The sequence below is a fragment of the Ruditapes philippinarum genome, unplaced genomic scaffold, assembly GCF_026571515.1.
Source record: "Ruditapes philippinarum isolate M1 unplaced genomic scaffold, ASM2657151v2 ctg1846_1_1_1_1, whole genome shotgun sequence".
In the NCBI taxonomy this organism is placed as follows: domain Eukaryota; kingdom Metazoa; phylum Mollusca; class Bivalvia; order Venerida; family Veneridae; genus Ruditapes; species Ruditapes philippinarum.
This window is the reverse complement of record NW_026863070.1, coordinates 210,967-228,551: the sequence shown is the minus strand read 5'-3', so window position 1 is coordinate 228,551 and position 17,585 is coordinate 210,967. Positions and strand designations below refer to the sequence as shown.

Below are 17,585 nucleotides of genomic sequence, written 5' to 3'. Positions count from 1 at the left end.
TAGTTTATTTTTATGAACTTTAAGATATTGACTTTCCTCTAATTTCTAAAAGTAAGGTTTCTAAGAATAGCTGGTCATTTATTGAAAACTGTATTTCATTATCTGGAATATTCTTTATATTGTCAATACTATAAACCGGTAGAGCATATTGCATCTTTATCTTATCTATCACCTTATTTCTTGCTTCAAGATATTTTAGACATTTTAAAAGAGAATTATTATGTTTCCAAAGACCTTTACCATGTTTAAAGTCATCAAATTTCAATTTCAGTGTTAAAATACAATGTAGAGTGATCTGATTAGAAACTTGCGTCAATACTATGTTGCTCTACAAATTGTTGCATTGCTTCACATCTTAAAAAATCAAATCTTGCCTGTTGAATTAGCCGTGTTCGTCGCCAGGTGTATCGCCGTTTACTTGGAAGGAGTTTCTCTTAAAATATCAACCAAACAGTACTCATGCATATACTTTATCATTGTAGTCCTTGCATTTTTATTATTTAACCTTTTATAATTGCAATAGTCAAGTTGCGGATCAATGACCAAGTTATAGTCCCCACATATATTACAATATTCATAACTTATTTTCTTACGTTTTTAAAAACTTCTTCATAAAATTGCAGTTGATCAGAATTTGGACCATAAATGCTTACAAGTATGAGGTTTTTATCACAAGTGGTCAAATCTAAAATAATATAGTTTACATTCTTATCAATAATTGTGCTCTTAATTTTGTTTTCAATACTTCTTCCAAACAAAATAGCTACACCTCTGGAATTAGATGTTCCATAGCTAAAGTAACATTCACTGTTCAATTTAGCGTATATTGATTTTTGCATGTCTAAAGTAAAGTGAGTGTCTTGCAAACAGTAAATATCAGATTTATTTCCTTTTAGTAAACGAAATACTTCTTTCCGCTTTTTTATACCATTTAAACCTCTACAGAAATTGTTCAGAGATAATATTTAAGGCCTTTCATAAAACCACGTTAAAAGGGCACCACTGTAAGTTTCTTTTTTCACAACAAAAAGTTTGTAACTCTCTGGCTAACTTAACGTATATGTAAAAAAACACTTTTTTGAAAAAAGATTGATCGCTTAAGAGTGATTTCATGTATAAAATAATTCATAATTTGTATAAATATATAAAAGAAATAGAAGCGAATGAGTTCATGTTAAAAACGTTGAACAAATAATTTAGACAAAATACATATATTTAGATAAAAAACATATCAAATACATACCAAACACTTCATCTAAAGCATCAAAAAGCTGCTGCACATATTTTGTTTCCTGCCCTTCTTTTATTGCGTCATCAAAGTAGATATGAAATTTGACTTCAAGTCCTCTAGCCCCCAAAACTTTGTCGTTGACAGATTTGAAGGACTGTAGAAGTTGTTTCATTTCATTTTTGTCCTTAAAGTTAGATAAAATTATTTACAATGTCTTTAACAAATTCAAACATTCTATAAGAAATATAGCATTCCTTCACTAATATTTCATAATAAAGTAATGTTTAACATGAAATTTAACTTCACCGGATGAGCGCCAAAAACCAGTACTCTGACGAGTGACGTAGCTATTGAAGTTCGCGATGCCTCATTTCGAGTTTTGATCTCATTTCTTCTTTATAACCGTGTTTATTACCAACTGGTAACCTCAAATTCAAATTTCAGACGAGTTAGTCATGATACAAGAATGTCTGAGCAATGAAATAAGTTCAAAATGAACATGAGATTGCGTTGTGCTATTTGTGTTAACTATATTTTTTGTCCATGGGCCCGGATTTGACCAATAAATCCTTTCGATTTACAGCTAAAAGTAAATCCGCATTCAAGAACTCCTTTCGATTTCTATATTGGTTTCCCCGTCGGTGATTCGCAGTATGTCATATTAATGAATGAGAACCGGAAAGCAGTTCTGCTGTACATGAATTCGAAAGCTATAAATAGCTATAAATGTTCTGATTTTTGACATTTAGGTTATAAATTTGTTATTTCCATTTTTTAGTAGTACATGAAATTATAATTTGTTACATTTTGAATGACATTTACACACAGCATATCAAGTATACTATTAGTGAATGAATTTGTCAATAAAAAGAAGATTTCAGGCATAAGACTTTAACAATTTTGCTTTTGATAATTATTTTTAATTTATATTTATGAAATTAAATGTTTAATAATAACATGTTGATATATTGGTTGTTTTGAAATAATTAAACTTTAGTTTATAAAGTTACATTTAATTAGCGTCATTGGAATAGCATACCACTTTGTGAAAAAGAAAAAATAAGGGTATGACTGGTGACATGTCCGGGGTCCGTATTCGACAGCGAAAGCTGCATTTTGTGGCCTTACGAGCGGATGGACCCTTATTAAGCGTAGGCTATAGATAGATATCATCATAACAACAGAAACTTTGCTCTGCAGTTTGAACATGAAGTGTAATGTTTTTTATGAATGGTTTTAAAGCAATTCAACAAAGAATATTTATCCCATTTATTTATTGGGTCGTCAGACCAAACAAATAATGGTAGCGAAATTTCAGACTCTAATGCTGTTAATTGCAAATGCCGAAAGTAGTCCGCTTTTTTGAAGCGGTTACTTCCCTTTATATGTAACACTTAGGCCCACAAATTTAGGGGAGATCACTGCGTAAATATTGTCACAGGCGGATTAATTTTCAAGCAAAAAATTCCCAAATGGTCGAGGATTTCTAATATTGTTTAATTATTTATAGATATACATGCTTATAGTAAGCGCCATGATTATTTACACGAGTGTTAAACAACAGTTAGCGTCGTTACAAACCCTAACTTAGAATAATATGGTTTTCTTCAGCTCATATACATTCACCTGGCCGAGGGGTTTGCGCGCTCGCTTAGGAAGCGAGAGGTCTGGAGTTCGAATCCCATTTAAGGCAACTCATTTTTTTTCCAATTTGTTAAAGTCAAATAAACATTGGATTGAATATCAGTGTTGCAATTAGTCTTATAGCCAATCTACTACAATAAAAACGCTGGAAAGCATTGGTGGCACTATACAATTAAATCTAACAACCTTCACCTTTCTGACATTCTGAGACCCAAACAAATTTAGCGCCTTCTGTGCTTTGATCTTTTATATATTACCAATGTCAAATAGCTTTCATATCTTTGTCTCGCACGAACATTATGTTAAGTGAATTTCCTCATACCTGCCTAAATTTAAGGTAACAGTCTTCTATTATATTGATAAATACTGTATCACCATGTAACGCGTGTATAACAAACAAAAAATCCTGAATTTGGTCTTTTTGAAATTCATCCCATTTTTTCATTCCAGAGTGTGTTCTACTTTCAGGATTGAAAGAAACCATTTTCTTTTTAATTTGACATGAAAAAATGCATGTAATATTACTATGTATATGTTAGTGTTCATCCGTGCTGTTCTACTTCGACGGGAGCGATAGCGACAGGAGAAAGTTTCTAATTTCTGTAGAACAACACGGATGAATACTAACATATTTAGTGTCAACATTTATTTGGCCTCATTATCATTCAATTTATTACGTCACTATGAGGTTCTATAAAGTTCTATGAAAAATAGGAGTCGACTATGGACGAATTCGATATAGTATCGACTTTTGTTCTTCTATGAAAATTAACGCACAGAAATACAGCGTTTTCATTGGATGACAAATAAAGTTGGATACTAAATCATAATATTAGTCCCTTTTGTTACTATTTGTATATTTGTTACAATTATAATAATAAAAAAACAGACTTTGATATTTTCATCATCTTATGTTACTGACTACAGTAGTTACACAAACAGAACACAGTACAGTCATGTCACATAACATTTACAAGTCTTGTAAGTCTTGTTTGTATTCAATGGAATTACTTTCCTTGCCAGGCAGGCATCAGTGAAAGCATTTTTATATTAAATATCTTTCTCCTCTTTTTAATTATGGACAGTGCATCAGATAAGTATAATTATGCAAAAAATGGTTTACAAAACATTCGGAAAAAATCTACAATAGTACTTAATCTGAATAGAACATGACCTGTGCGTAGGAATAATTTGGAAAGGTATCTGTAATGAGCACATTTTTTTGCGCGGAGCTTCTCAATTGCTCTCACAGTGCTGCAACTTCCCAATGGATTGAGATAGAGTTAAAGGCTTTTCAGCGTTGGTTAAACGTTATTTTATGATCGACCTGGGGTCATTTTTAGCCTCTCACAAGTTCAAAATTATCTTGGCGATGAGCGGGACTACCGCTCACCTTCAAACACCCCTAACAGAAGGGGGCACATCCCCTTGCTAACAACCCCCTGATGTAACTTTTGGATAGGGGGCGGCGCCGAAAAGGTGGTCAGTAGTTTAAACAAAATTTCTCAAATGAAAACATGTGTTTGGGGCCTAAATAAGGCATTTTTCACCATTTGAGACACAAAATGGGGGTGAAAAAGACGGTAAATTGTGTGTATATCGAGTAATGGGTTATAAACAAAAATTATAAATGTTGTTTTTTCAATGAATATGCTTAACAATAATAAAAGATGAAAAAATTACTCATTCATTCCGTTTAACAATTATATTATTAACTGTTTTACCGGACAAAATCATTTAAATATAACACTTCAGTAACAGATTGTTATCCGTTTTCAAATTGTTTTTAAATGCAACGTTAATTGTCACATTTTATTTCGATTGAATTGATTAACACTGTATCTGGTTATATTATGCCTATTGAGCACCAAAAAATGGCAAATAATAAACAATCCTTTTCAGATGCGTTCAGCCAGAATTTCGGAAAACATGGAAATATTTGAAAGGCTGTGATACGAACATTTGGCTACTTAATGATCTTCCTGGCAGGTAATTATCATTTGTTTTACCCAATGCGTTACAGTTATTGCTATAGTGTACCTAAATATATCTTATTGTCATGAGGAAGGCGGTATTTCATTGAAGGTCTCACCCCGGTAACATGTTGTAGTCTAGAAAGAAGTTCTTTTAAATTTTGAAGTGACCCAATTTAAGTCGTCTGTATTTTGATTGGTCATTATTTTTATTCTATTTTATTGATTTGTGTAGTTGTTGTGTATCATATGATGACTTTAAAAATTTTGTGTATTCTCGGGGAACTCATTTGTTGGCGGAAGGATTTAAAATGTACTACCCACCAGCAGTCAGGAGTTTTTAAAGGGTTGTATTTAAACAGTGTTACAACAGAATGAAAATTTCTGAAAAAAAGTAGATTGCTTACATATTATATTTCGGGCCTCATTTGACTAAGATAGTGTTGACGTTTAAAGTTGAAGTTTAAAGTTGCCAAATCCCCATCCATTACTTTTAAGAACACACTAAAATGTGTTTCAGACTTTAAAAGCTTTAGTTACGATTTCAATAAATATATATTTTAAGGAGAAATGCTTACAATCATTGTATGGATATATCTGTAGTAACTGTTGTCGTTTTTTTCTTGTTGTTAGATAAAAATAAATACATTAAAAGAAAAATGTGTGAATTGATTTTTGCCATAGAACATAATCATATCAATTACATATATGCTGATAAAGCGAATACGTGTAAACAACAAACATTGTATCTCTTAAACACGCAATAGAGATTCCACTATATATAATTTTTATTTTTGTTATCATTTATTTTTGCTATCATATAATTGCATCATATTTATATTGTATAATATTTGTATTGTTACTCTGTAATTATAGTTAAAAAGAATCTACGTAACACAGTTACATAAAAATAATGTCTTAAATATTAATGACAATGAAAATACTTGTAATTAAAAAATAATAAAATGTTGAATTAGTTTTCTAGCCAAACTGGGATAGAAGCCTCTATATGTGCTTATACAATTGTTAACTACTTGTGACACACATCATATGTTTGTTGCGTTCCTTGAACGCCGCCATTCCTTTTTGATCTTGTTTATCATATTTTGGATCGAGTGGATTGAGTAAAAATGACGAAAAATATCTGATATGTGCAATAAGCAATCTTATGCCTAACATAAAGTTATATTTTTGTTTTAAAAAGAATGAAACACAAACTGTATAAATAACTCGTACCTCTCTATACATCGTTGTGCAAATAAATAATTTTGAATTCTCGGCATTTTCATGGGGTTGCATTAAAGTATTTCTTCTTCCTAACATCATCCAGTGCTCCAGTAAAGCCGAGTTATACATTGGTGTCCAAAATAACTATAACAATATATTAAAACGATTCATTCAATAATGGTATGTTTTCCTTGCAATATATTGCTGAAATATCAAACTTCACCATGATTGATAATAAATAAAGATGCATATTATTTAAAATCCTCGTTTACGTATAGCTATGATTAAAAACGAATAATGTTAATGTTAGTTTTACATTAATACTTTATTTTAGTTTTACATTAATACTTTATTTTAAGCAGCTGGTCTTATTTGTACTGTGAATAAAGTATAAGTTCGTTGTTATCAAAATTCCAATGAACCAATCACATTTCAAAACATGAAAAAGTAATTTAATTGTATAACCTGATTTTCTCTTAACATTATATTGAATTTGTCCTTGAACAAAAATTTCCACGTTGTACACACATTTGCCAGAACAAAGAATAGCGTAGCAAATATAAGATATTTTATGTCTGTATGTGTAACGATGCAGTTTTCCTCATTACCTAGAAAATACAAAACAGAAGAAATTTTCAAACTACTAAAATTAAATACTTGTCAATTACAGTGAAAAAGTACGAATTTTACAATTTTGTTTCAAACATTATTGATTAATTTTGAAAAAAAATTTAAGTTAACTCTCAATCATGTCAATCGAGCTTAATTAGTATGTTTTCAGAATGTGGTAGCAAATTGTAAAAAACATAAATCCGTTTTAGGAAAAATACATCAAACTTTAAAATGAAACAATTTGCATTAAATTTAATTAAATATCAAAATAACGTTTAAGTAACACTTTAAACAAACCTGGCAGAAGAAGATAGAAGCGACATGATTCTTGAACAGCTAAAATACCTACAGAAACTGGTGTAGCTAGTAAAAGGGGGATAGAGAAGCCAAGTATTTGTGAACGTGTTGTGCAAGCTATATAGCCGATAAAATAACCTAAAATCATAAAACAAGTATTTCATCTAATTTTCCGACATATACGATTTTATGTGGTCGGTTTTGTTTAATTCAATTATCATGATTATCTAAATTGTTTCAATATATTTTCTTCTTTATCTCCTAAAATATGACTTGATGTAATAAAGATCAGATGATCAGAACTAAGGTTTTAAATTCTCATTCTATAGATAAAGCAAAAGAAAAGATAAAAAATAAAGGATTTTTTACAGTATAAATTATTTGTACTATTTTTTAGCATGTCATTAGCGTTAAATCTCGTAGTGCTGTATATCAAATATGAAACAATACTTTCCGAAAAAACCTGACATAATGTGTGTGTAGAAGTATAATATTTGCTGTCGGCTGCAGTTAAATAGCGTCAGCCATGCATTCTTGTATGAGGAAAGATTGACTGAAATGATAAGAACCATGAAATTTGGTCAATTAAGGGTAAATAGCTAATACATGCACACTTGTATATGTTTCATGATATCCTTTTAGCTCTAGCATATTTGCAGTTCTTCAAAAACTTGTTTTACTATAATCACAATGCATTCATTCGTCAATTTTTATCATTAAAACAAATTTATCGCGAACTTTAATTCAATAATTAAAATATGTATTTGTGTTCTTCATAATTGCTAATATTTTAGTATATTTCTACATGCCGTAAAATTAAAATAAAAACAATAAAAATTCAAATAAAACGATAAATAAAGTTTGTTTTGACCACTACAATTTCATATGTTAAAGATCAGAAAATAATGTTACTTTGAAATCGTTTGAAGTCTTAATTTAAAGTTGCCACGTGACATTTACAGTGCCACGGTGACAAATAAACAAACCAACATCATATTTGTTTTATAGATTATCAGAAAACATATACGGGCCTTGCATCCTCTTAATAGCATACCATTTTCTAGCTTTTCAGGGAATGGTGACATTCCGATTTCGCCGGCGTAAAAGATCAGCATAGAAAATCCAAGGGTCGATATCGTTTTCACACAAGATAAAATAGCAGTCAGTTCCCATGTATCATCTTTGTTTTGAGATAATAGCTGATAACTGCCCTGCCAAATTAGAACACATTTAATTTAAGGCTTACTTAATACATTTAGGTAGTTTATTTCCTGATTTCTTCATCTTATGACAAAACAAAAAGAATTCAACTTCTGAGTAACTTAAATAGATAATATATTTTATAAGTGTTTACTTTTCTGTCGCTTGCTGACATGTTTGATTTGATTTGTGTTGAATGCCCACGCATGAAATCGTGAATGAAAATCTTATAAAAACAGGAGGGCTTGCAAATGGTTTATGAAAAGTCTTGATGTGATCAATATCAACTTTTAGTTCGTAGATATTTTTAGTATATTATTAACCACAAATAAAAAAGTATACATACACAACATGGTTCTCCTAAAATGTATTTTTGAACCAAAGGAATCCAAGCTATTGACAAACACACGATGGTAAACGGCAAAATCCAAATTTTGAATGATTGAATATGTACTATATTTTCAAACGGAAGAAATATACAGACAATTCCAACAGCAACAAACGAAAAAGTCGCAAAATGCAATATTTTTTGTTTACAAGAAATAGTTTCTTCAGAGCAATGGGAACATCTAATACATTTGACAGCTACTTGGAAGAAAATTACGCAATTCATCAACAAAATGACATGATAAGTTTTGCAAAGTCCTGGTATATAAAAGATAAATAAACAAAGTCCAGCTGATTCCCAAACACTCCATACAGTCTGAAATCAAAAATTCAGTTTTAAAGAATAAAAAGAAATGAAAAAGTAAAAACACAGTTTATGTGATAACTATCATTTCTACTGAGGCAATCGTAATTATATACATCCTGTAAAATGACATTGCGGTTTCTTTTCTTCGTATTTTGGAAATGAGTTTTTTCATCTTTGTATTTATAATAAGTCATCCAAAACCATTTGTCCCATCGATATGTACTTATTTATTAAATAAAATCCTATTAGAAGAAAAAGAACACAATGGTTTAAATATACATGTATGTTTATAAAAAAACTTACCGATTTACATATAATTTTCCAATGTGGCAATTTCCTGTTCTTTCTTATTCCAAACACCACGGATCAGATTTATGATATGTGGCACGAGCGCTATTATTTGTAGCATTATAAATACTCTGCATCTTGATATAAGATCAAAGCTGTCATTGTCGGCATTTAAAGTCATAGACAGTGCTACCAGTGATAATTTGCTATGAACCAGACAAGCTAAGAATAAAATTGCAATGACTACCGTAGACACCCATTTTATTGTAACTTCTTTAAAAGAGGCTGTGGTGTTGTTATGAGTCATGTTTGTGCCTGAATTTTGAAGATCAAACCATACCTACATTATCTGTACATCTAAAATAAATAAAGAAAAAAATAAGGTCAGCGAATTAAGCGTTTTAAGTTCCCGTTTCACAATTAAAGGAATTGTATTGCCTCATTTTTATTTAAACAACAATCAAGATTAAAAGCTAATACCTTATTTTCAAGTAAATTTAATGTCTAGAATAAATTTCAAATCTAGAGCAAAAATTAGTTATTAAATATCAATTCAACGAGACCTTCCTGTCGTGAATGATGTAGACAAGTCGTCATTTTGATAGTTCTGTAGTTATGTGCTGTAGCTTTATTTATAGAAGTCTCACATGTAACCGCTACAACTTGGGGACAAAATAATACTAGAAATAACACATACTGTGTTTTTTGTTGTTGTTTTTTTTTTTTGGTTCGGGAATTGTGTGTATTTTTGTATTCTGTACTGTGCAGTAATATTTAAATTGACGCTGCATAATACTCAATCAATTAAATGTCGACATCCTACGCTGTTTATCGAGAAAGATAACTAGTCTAGAAACATCTCAGAGTTGTGAGTATGTTACTTTCCTTTTGATACTCGAGCTCTGGTCTTTACGACATCTGTTTAAGTATTCACAAATGAAATAAATTTAAAGCTGCAATCTTGTTATCATCAATGCAACATAACAGAGAAAACCGAACATAATGATTATTAAAATTTGTGATAATGAAATGAATAACTGAAGCTACAGAATGTCAGATAAACCCCATCTGAAAGAAAACTCTTAAAATAAAAATGAATTTAGACCACGCCCACTCTCACATTTATTTTCATATTTTGCTTTTAACAAATATGAAGTATATTTGACTGATATATCACTATATTTAATATTTTATATTAAATATTACTTTTACTCTTTATTTATTTGTAAATAAAATGATTTACTTCAGATAGCTGTCTTTTCAATTATACGAGTAGTACTGCTTCTGATAATATTTACTCTTTCACTTCCATTGACAAGTCCGTGTGCATATTGTTCAACAAACACTCAAATGTCGGACAATATGCACATAGTCTTGTCAATGGAAGTATATTATTTGTATTATATTGGATTATTGGAACATGTTGTATGTTATGAGGAGGATCATCAAAGATTGATAGATAAATACAGTTTATTAAGTTGAATAATTGGATTACATTTGTGATTGATTTTTAAGTTAAATTTAAAGTCCTCTCGCGGCAAATGCATATATGCACATTGAATACTTTGTTTGTTTGTTGTTGTTTTTTGTTTTTTTTTATTGCACTCAGCATACATATTAAAATTGTAATCATGAATACTTTCCATTGGCATAACCGTGTTTGTACGGGTTTCAGCACATTCCTGACAGGCATCTGAATAATAAGTGCTAACATCTGTAAATGCATATTTATTCACATAAATTTGAGAGGATTACTCCCATTTGAAATTAAGATTAATAGAGTAATAAATGATGAAAAGAAGTTTAAATAAACTAAAAAAACACCTCTTACATCTGTGCGATACCGGATTTGTAAGGGTTATTCAAAAGTAATTACAGTGTACACATAATTTTAGTCGAAGCACAACTATATTTTAGTCTTCTTTCTACAAATATGATTTCCAAATTTGCTCATGAAAATAATAAAAATAATATTGACAGATGACTTTTGTTTCATGGACTTAAACACACTAGGGTCAAGAGAATGGAGAAAGTTAAATAGAGCAATACCTACTTTGATAATTTTACTGTAGGTATATAAATTAAACGATATGTAATCTTTCAAGGATTAGATAATGCATAATATCATTGGGTTTAAATGTCAAATTGTGTGATAATATGATTGAAATATATTCGAATATTTTAACGTAAGATAAAACTTTATTGGTCTTTATGAAATTTAAAGAGGGCTTTGCAGCCATAAATATTTGATCATTTATTTTATCAAGGTGTGCCATTTTGGGGGGGGGGGGGGTTGGGGGTATAAAGCCTTGAGTTAGGTCAATATTCATTTTGTTACACAACAATTGTCGATGTAGGAAATCAGCTCCGAACTTTGACATATAAACACAGTAAAACACATTAACAGTGTCCTTGTTCATTTTAAATATCTCAGCAGGGTTTGATCAAACGTTCGTTGAAATATTATATCAAAGACTGTTTGAGAAAAACATTTTAAATAATTCATCTAGCAATCGAAACATCCTCGGCTATTATACATAATGACCTCGGACACAACACGGACTGAAAGTAGTTCTACTACCCTTTTTTTTAAACAAAAACAGAGCCTGTAATCTTTGATAATGTATAACGAATTTATATATTTGACATACGCCTATATCGGTATAATTATAATTGTAAATATGTCTGACAATCATAACCAATTTAAAAATGTCCATTGATGTAGAATTTTTAACAAATACGAATAATGCCATGCAACCGGTAGACATTTGGTACTTTCTATTTCTACAACCATAATAATAAGTATATAAATTGCGTAAAATTTACTTTTATATCTTAAATTTACTTAATTTATATGGACTTTTACTCAATATATTGGAATAAACATAGTCAACAAGTATAAGTTATATAATATATACGAGGATTTTTTAATCACCGACTGGTATCAGCGTATGGGGCGACAACAAGGGTCAATCATAGGAAATTGATAGAGACGGAACGTCTCTTGACCCTTTTGTCGCCCCATGCGCTGATACCAGTCGATAAAACAGTTACATACCTACGGAATACCGTTAGGGCCATCGTGGTTATACGTTAAAATACAGAGGGCGACAATGCGAGAATGCGACAGTGCGATGACGAGAATGCGACAGTGCGATGACGAGAATGCGACAGTGCGATGGCGACAATGCGATAACGCGATAGTACGATGACGACATAGCGATCGATAGTGTTATCGCACTGTCGCCATCACACTGTCGCATTGTCGTCATCGCATTGTCGCACTGTCGCATTGTCGTACTGTCGTCATCGCATTGTCGCACTGTCGCCATCGCACTGTCGCACAGTCGTTATTCCATTGTCGTCTTTCGCCTTCTGGTGGACGGTTCTAAACTGCTGGCGAATAAGCTGACGGTATAGAATATGGGATAATTCTACTTTTGTCAATATTTTTTTCTTCTTGATTTTTCTTTTCCTTTTTACTATTTATTTGTTTGTTTGTTTTTCTGTATACTAATAATGTTTAAATGAAATCATAAATTAATAATAATAAAATTAATACTGAAAGACTTATACATAGACGGAAAATGTAATCTTTAATATACAATGTTATGGAAATATTTTAGATGAAAATGATCTTTTGTTGACATTTAAAAGATGCAAAAAAATCATTGTTTGTTACTTGTATAAAAAAGACAAACAACATATATTCATAGATCGTCATCAGTGGTTTTATTGTTTTGTAAGATGTATAATTTATTATATTACTAACATTGTAAATAAAGATACATGTAATTAGAAATTTACGTCAACACATAATTTTTTCTATATATCTAACATAAGTGGTCAACAATTTTCACTTAAGATTAACTTAACAGCAGATCACACTACAATGTATAAGTTTAACTGGTCAGCATATTGTACATATTGTTCACTTCGGCTATATATAAAACAAGTGGACACAGAAATCTAGTCCAATAGTAGACCAATTAAACTTATAGTAGGATCTGCTGTAAAGTTAATATTAAAGTGAAAATTGTTGACCACTTATGTTAGATATATAGAAAAAATTATGGGTTGACGTAAATGTCTAATTACATGTATCTTTATTTACAATGTTAGTAATATAATAAAAAATACTTATAAATGAATTATACATCTTACAAGAATGACGAATTCAATAGAATTATCAATATGATTTGTTTGTCTTTTTTATACAAGTAATAAACAATGATCTTTTTCCTTCATCTTTTTAATGTCAACATAAGATCATTTTCATATGAAATATTTCAATTTCATTGTATATTAAAGTTTCACACAATTTATTACATTTACCGTCTATGTATAGCTCTTTCAGTATTTATATATAAAATGTTTCTTATTATTAATTTATAATTTTAATTAACATTTCTAGTATTCAGAAAAGAACGAAACAAAAAAAAGGAAAAGACGAAAAAGATTTATTGACAAAAGTAAATTTATCACATTTTCTATACCGTCAGCTTATTCGCCAGCAGTTTAGAACCGTCCACCAGAAGGCGAGAGTCGACAATGCGATGACGACAACACGACAATGCGACAGTGCGGTGACGACAATGGGACAGTGCAATGTCGTCAGTGCGATAACACTATCGCTCTGTCGTCATCGTACTATCGCGTTATCGCATTGTCGCCATCGCACTGTCGTATTCTCGTCATGGCACTGTCGAATTCTCGTCATCGCACTGTCGCACTCTCGCATTGTCGCCCTCTGTATTTTAACGTATAGCCTAGATGGCCCTAACGGTGTTCCGTACTTACCAGACGCTGTACCTGTCGATAAAACAGTTACATATCAGACGATAAAACAGTTACAAATCAGACGATAAAACAGTTACAGAATAAAGACTCGGACTTCACCGGCTGATATCAGCGCATGGGGCGACAACAAGGGTCAATCATAGGAAATAAATCGAGACGGAACGTCTCTTGACCCTTTTGTCGCCCCATGCGCTGATACCTGGCGCTGAAGTCCGAGTCTTTATTCTGTAATTGTTTTTATCGCATGACCATACATTACCATGTATTACAATACATTTGAGGCGCTTCTGCCTGGAATACCAGTGTAGAAGGAACTGGACATAAATAATCTTTTGACGAGGTACTTTTTCTTAATGCGAAATATATATCACCTTTCCATCTCTTTTTTAATATTTATACTTTTATTCATTGTACATAAGAATCCCGGTGTATATTTCAGAGGTACATGTATATCTTGCACGCGTATGTTTTAAAACTAACGAAAATGTAGTGATTTTTACTTAACACTACTTCCATCTATTAATTATTACGCTAGAATATTATGTTAATACGTGTAGTGATTAACTGAATGGCTGACTGGTCAGAATCTCCTGTAAAACGAAGGCATTGTTTAAAGCAGAAAAAAAGAATAATTTGACCATTGTTTCAGATTTGTCCTCGAGGTCAGGATGCAGAAAATGGCGATTACTTTCCACTGGAGTCAACATCTTTATAATAGCTGCATTTTATAAAAAAAAATCAAAAAAATCCCGATGATGTGTAATTTTTTTTTAAGTTCTGTCAACTGGGTAATGTTTTGTTTTGCTCTTTTCCAGGTATACTCACTTTACTATTTGAAATGAAATAATAAACTTGGCATGCGCGAGAAAGTGTACTGATACCTCATTTAGAGCACCCCAAAGCGTACTGAGCACCCCAAAATTTTCCAATACTGAGGGTCCTTATCCGAAAACAGACGGAAAGTGCCGAAATGTTGCGATTTGATCATCAGGGTCACAAAGTGTGCACCTTCTGTTATTGAATATTATCCGTCCGACCTGACGGTTTCATTAGGAAATTTATGATTAGTAGACCGAATTGTATACAAATTTAATGCGTCACTATGCGGCAAAAGTTTTAAATATGATTCTAATTCTAATGTGGATTTAAATGAATTATAAAGTTTGCCTTTATTTGAAGATGGACAAATTCCCGTACCATTGCTGTTTGTATTGATATATTAGCGTGAGTGTTACTAGCGGACGTGTATTTAATGGTACATTTGTATTATATTGACTCCCACAGGTATGAATAGCCAGCTGAATCAAGTATTCTTTTAATGCACGAAGTCCATTTAAAGTTTGTCAGTATAAATACACGTTATTATACCGGTAAACCACACTCTTTTGATGATGTTTTCATTATTGCTTACAGAAATAATTGAATCGGGAATACATGTTTGTAGTAAATAACTACCCAAATTTGAGTTTGAGATGCATTCAATCCGCCAAAATTAGCAACAAAAAAATATCGTAAATATTTCTGCATTTACAGTACTGAAAAAGATCTGTCCTTTAAGTTTAATTTATACAATTTCGCACCAAAAAAGTCTTGATATTCTATAATAATGTGTTATAAATTTAAGTGTTTGTTGAACTGATATATTTGCTACCATATGACTAGTCTATTTACATAATTATTTACCTTTTGTTTGTGTGTTATTGTTGTAACAGCATTTAACAAATTCTTAAAATAAGGAATCAGCTGACTATCGTTGATAAGAATGGGTTCCCCATCAACTCTATGACTCTTATAATCTTTAATATTCTAGCACTTCCTTCTTGCGAAATCGAAAGTGACATTAATATTATGTTTCCATAATAAACTCCGTTTTCATGTCATTCGAAAAATCAACTGAAAATTAAAAGACATGACAATTAGCGGATCATTCAGATGTTTTACCTTACTTTTTACTTAGTTTTATTTCGTTTAAATTTTGCGCCCACCTAGATAAGATGGGAAGATCCCGAATTTCCGAATGTTACGGATAACAACTTTTATACGACAACACGATGAATATAGGGCGTCGATATGAAGTTTCTACTATTGTACGGAAGAAGTGTATCGTTTCTGCGTGTCAGTTGAAGGCGAATACTCGATAAGAGATCATATTATCGTGTCTTCGAGTCTTCGCCTTCGACTTTTAAGGGGCGAATACACTAAATGGCAGAAATGAGCCGTCATATGTATACATATCAGTTCGTCCAAAATAATTTCACAACAGTGAACTTATCAAATAGAATTAAGCATTGCATAATAACATATTCGTATAACACGTTAAAAACATAGAAATAATTAAACTATATTATATGTAGTAAAATAAAATATTTACCTAGATTTTCAAGTATTGTCTTTTTCAAATGACAGTCCTTACAATGCAAAGGACCTTAACCTACACATATCATGGATATCAGCTGATTAATATAAATGAATGATTATAAAGAAAAGACACAACATCACGTAACCTCTTGTGGGATATATATATAATTACAATATTTCAACACTGTGATAACAAATGTACTTAAGAATGTTTGTACTTTGGTTAGCGATATGAAACCAATTTTGTTTACGTGATGTCGAACATACACTGTTTTATCGTTTGGAGCAGATGTAGTTCTCCAGGAGCTATATTGGCCATTTATTTTTTCAACAAAGATTCTTCTATCATTATGCTTGTTTGCGGAAAGGTCACATACAGACAAAAACTAAACAACGAAACTAGGCCTACTAGCTTTGTGTTATCTTTTATGCTTACAGAAACATTTTAACTGGTTTCAAATTGGGGTCGCATACCTTGTTATCTTTGCCCTTGATTTCCTTTTTCAGGCCAATTCAAGGACAGGAAGCTTACACTGCAAACCTTATTTTTACGATTGGTATTTATATTTCTTTTTATCAAAAGTCAAAATACAAATTTTCATTGAATTTTATTTTTTTCAAAAATTTGTTCTTTTTATTCATTGTAAGTATGTAGGCTGATAATTAAAAGAAAAAATAGTCCATTTTAATCAAATTGTCACAGCTTTAAGTAATCAAGAAAAAAAAATAAATACTACAACTAAATTTTGCACAATCACTTAGAAGAAAGTCAGCGACATGAAAATCAGAAAAAGGCGGGTTAAAATATATCATTCTACGAAGTTAGACTATATATTATAATATAGATGGGTTTTGTTTGGTTATTGAAATGTTTAAAATTGTTCTATCTGCACTTTTTGTTTGTTAATTTGATTCTTTTAGATAAAACGCTTTTTATGACAAAATTGACGATAATGGTGAAGATTTATACAAATATGACCTTGACCTTTGAATGACATATATGGTCAAACATAAAATTTGATTTACAATTTACAAGAAAAGTTTCTTATAGCACTGTTTTCTTAAATATTCTCGCTCTGATGTGACTTTAGAAAATTTCGAGCGCCCCCCCCCCCCCGCTTAATAATAAAAGTAAGCTCAAATTATTACCCATGGAATAGGTAGTCTTAAATGTTTTGCGAATTTCATTGACAGATTTATATTTTTGACTTTCAACAAATGGTGCAGAGTCGGACGTGAAGAATTGAGGCAATAATTCGGA

General features: G+C 31.1%; 1 protein-coding gene across 1 annotated transcript in view; it reads right to left on the bottom strand.

The window, feature by feature from the left end:
- LOC132721050 (chitin synthase chs-2-like) overlaps positions 1-9,229 on the bottom strand; it is a 47,500-nt gene extending 38,271 nt beyond the window's left edge. Inside the window, exons 1-7 of the mRNA XM_060705297.1 lie at positions 9,182-9,229; positions 8,531-8,887; positions 8,039-8,195; positions 6,985-7,537; positions 6,541-6,683; positions 6,085-6,219; positions 1,244-1,415 (exon numbers count right to left, since the gene is read on the bottom strand). Coding sequence (XP_060561280.1) covers positions 1,244-1,415; positions 6,085-6,219; positions 6,541-6,683; positions 6,985-7,132 — 598 coding nt within the window. The 5' untranslated portion in view covers positions 7,133-7,537; positions 8,039-8,195; positions 8,531-8,887; positions 9,182-9,229. The remainder of the gene's footprint in view (positions 1-1,243; positions 1,416-6,084; positions 6,220-6,540; positions 6,684-6,984; positions 7,538-8,038; positions 8,196-8,530; positions 8,888-9,181) is intronic.
- Between the last annotated feature and the right edge of the window lie 8,356 nt (positions 9,230-17,585).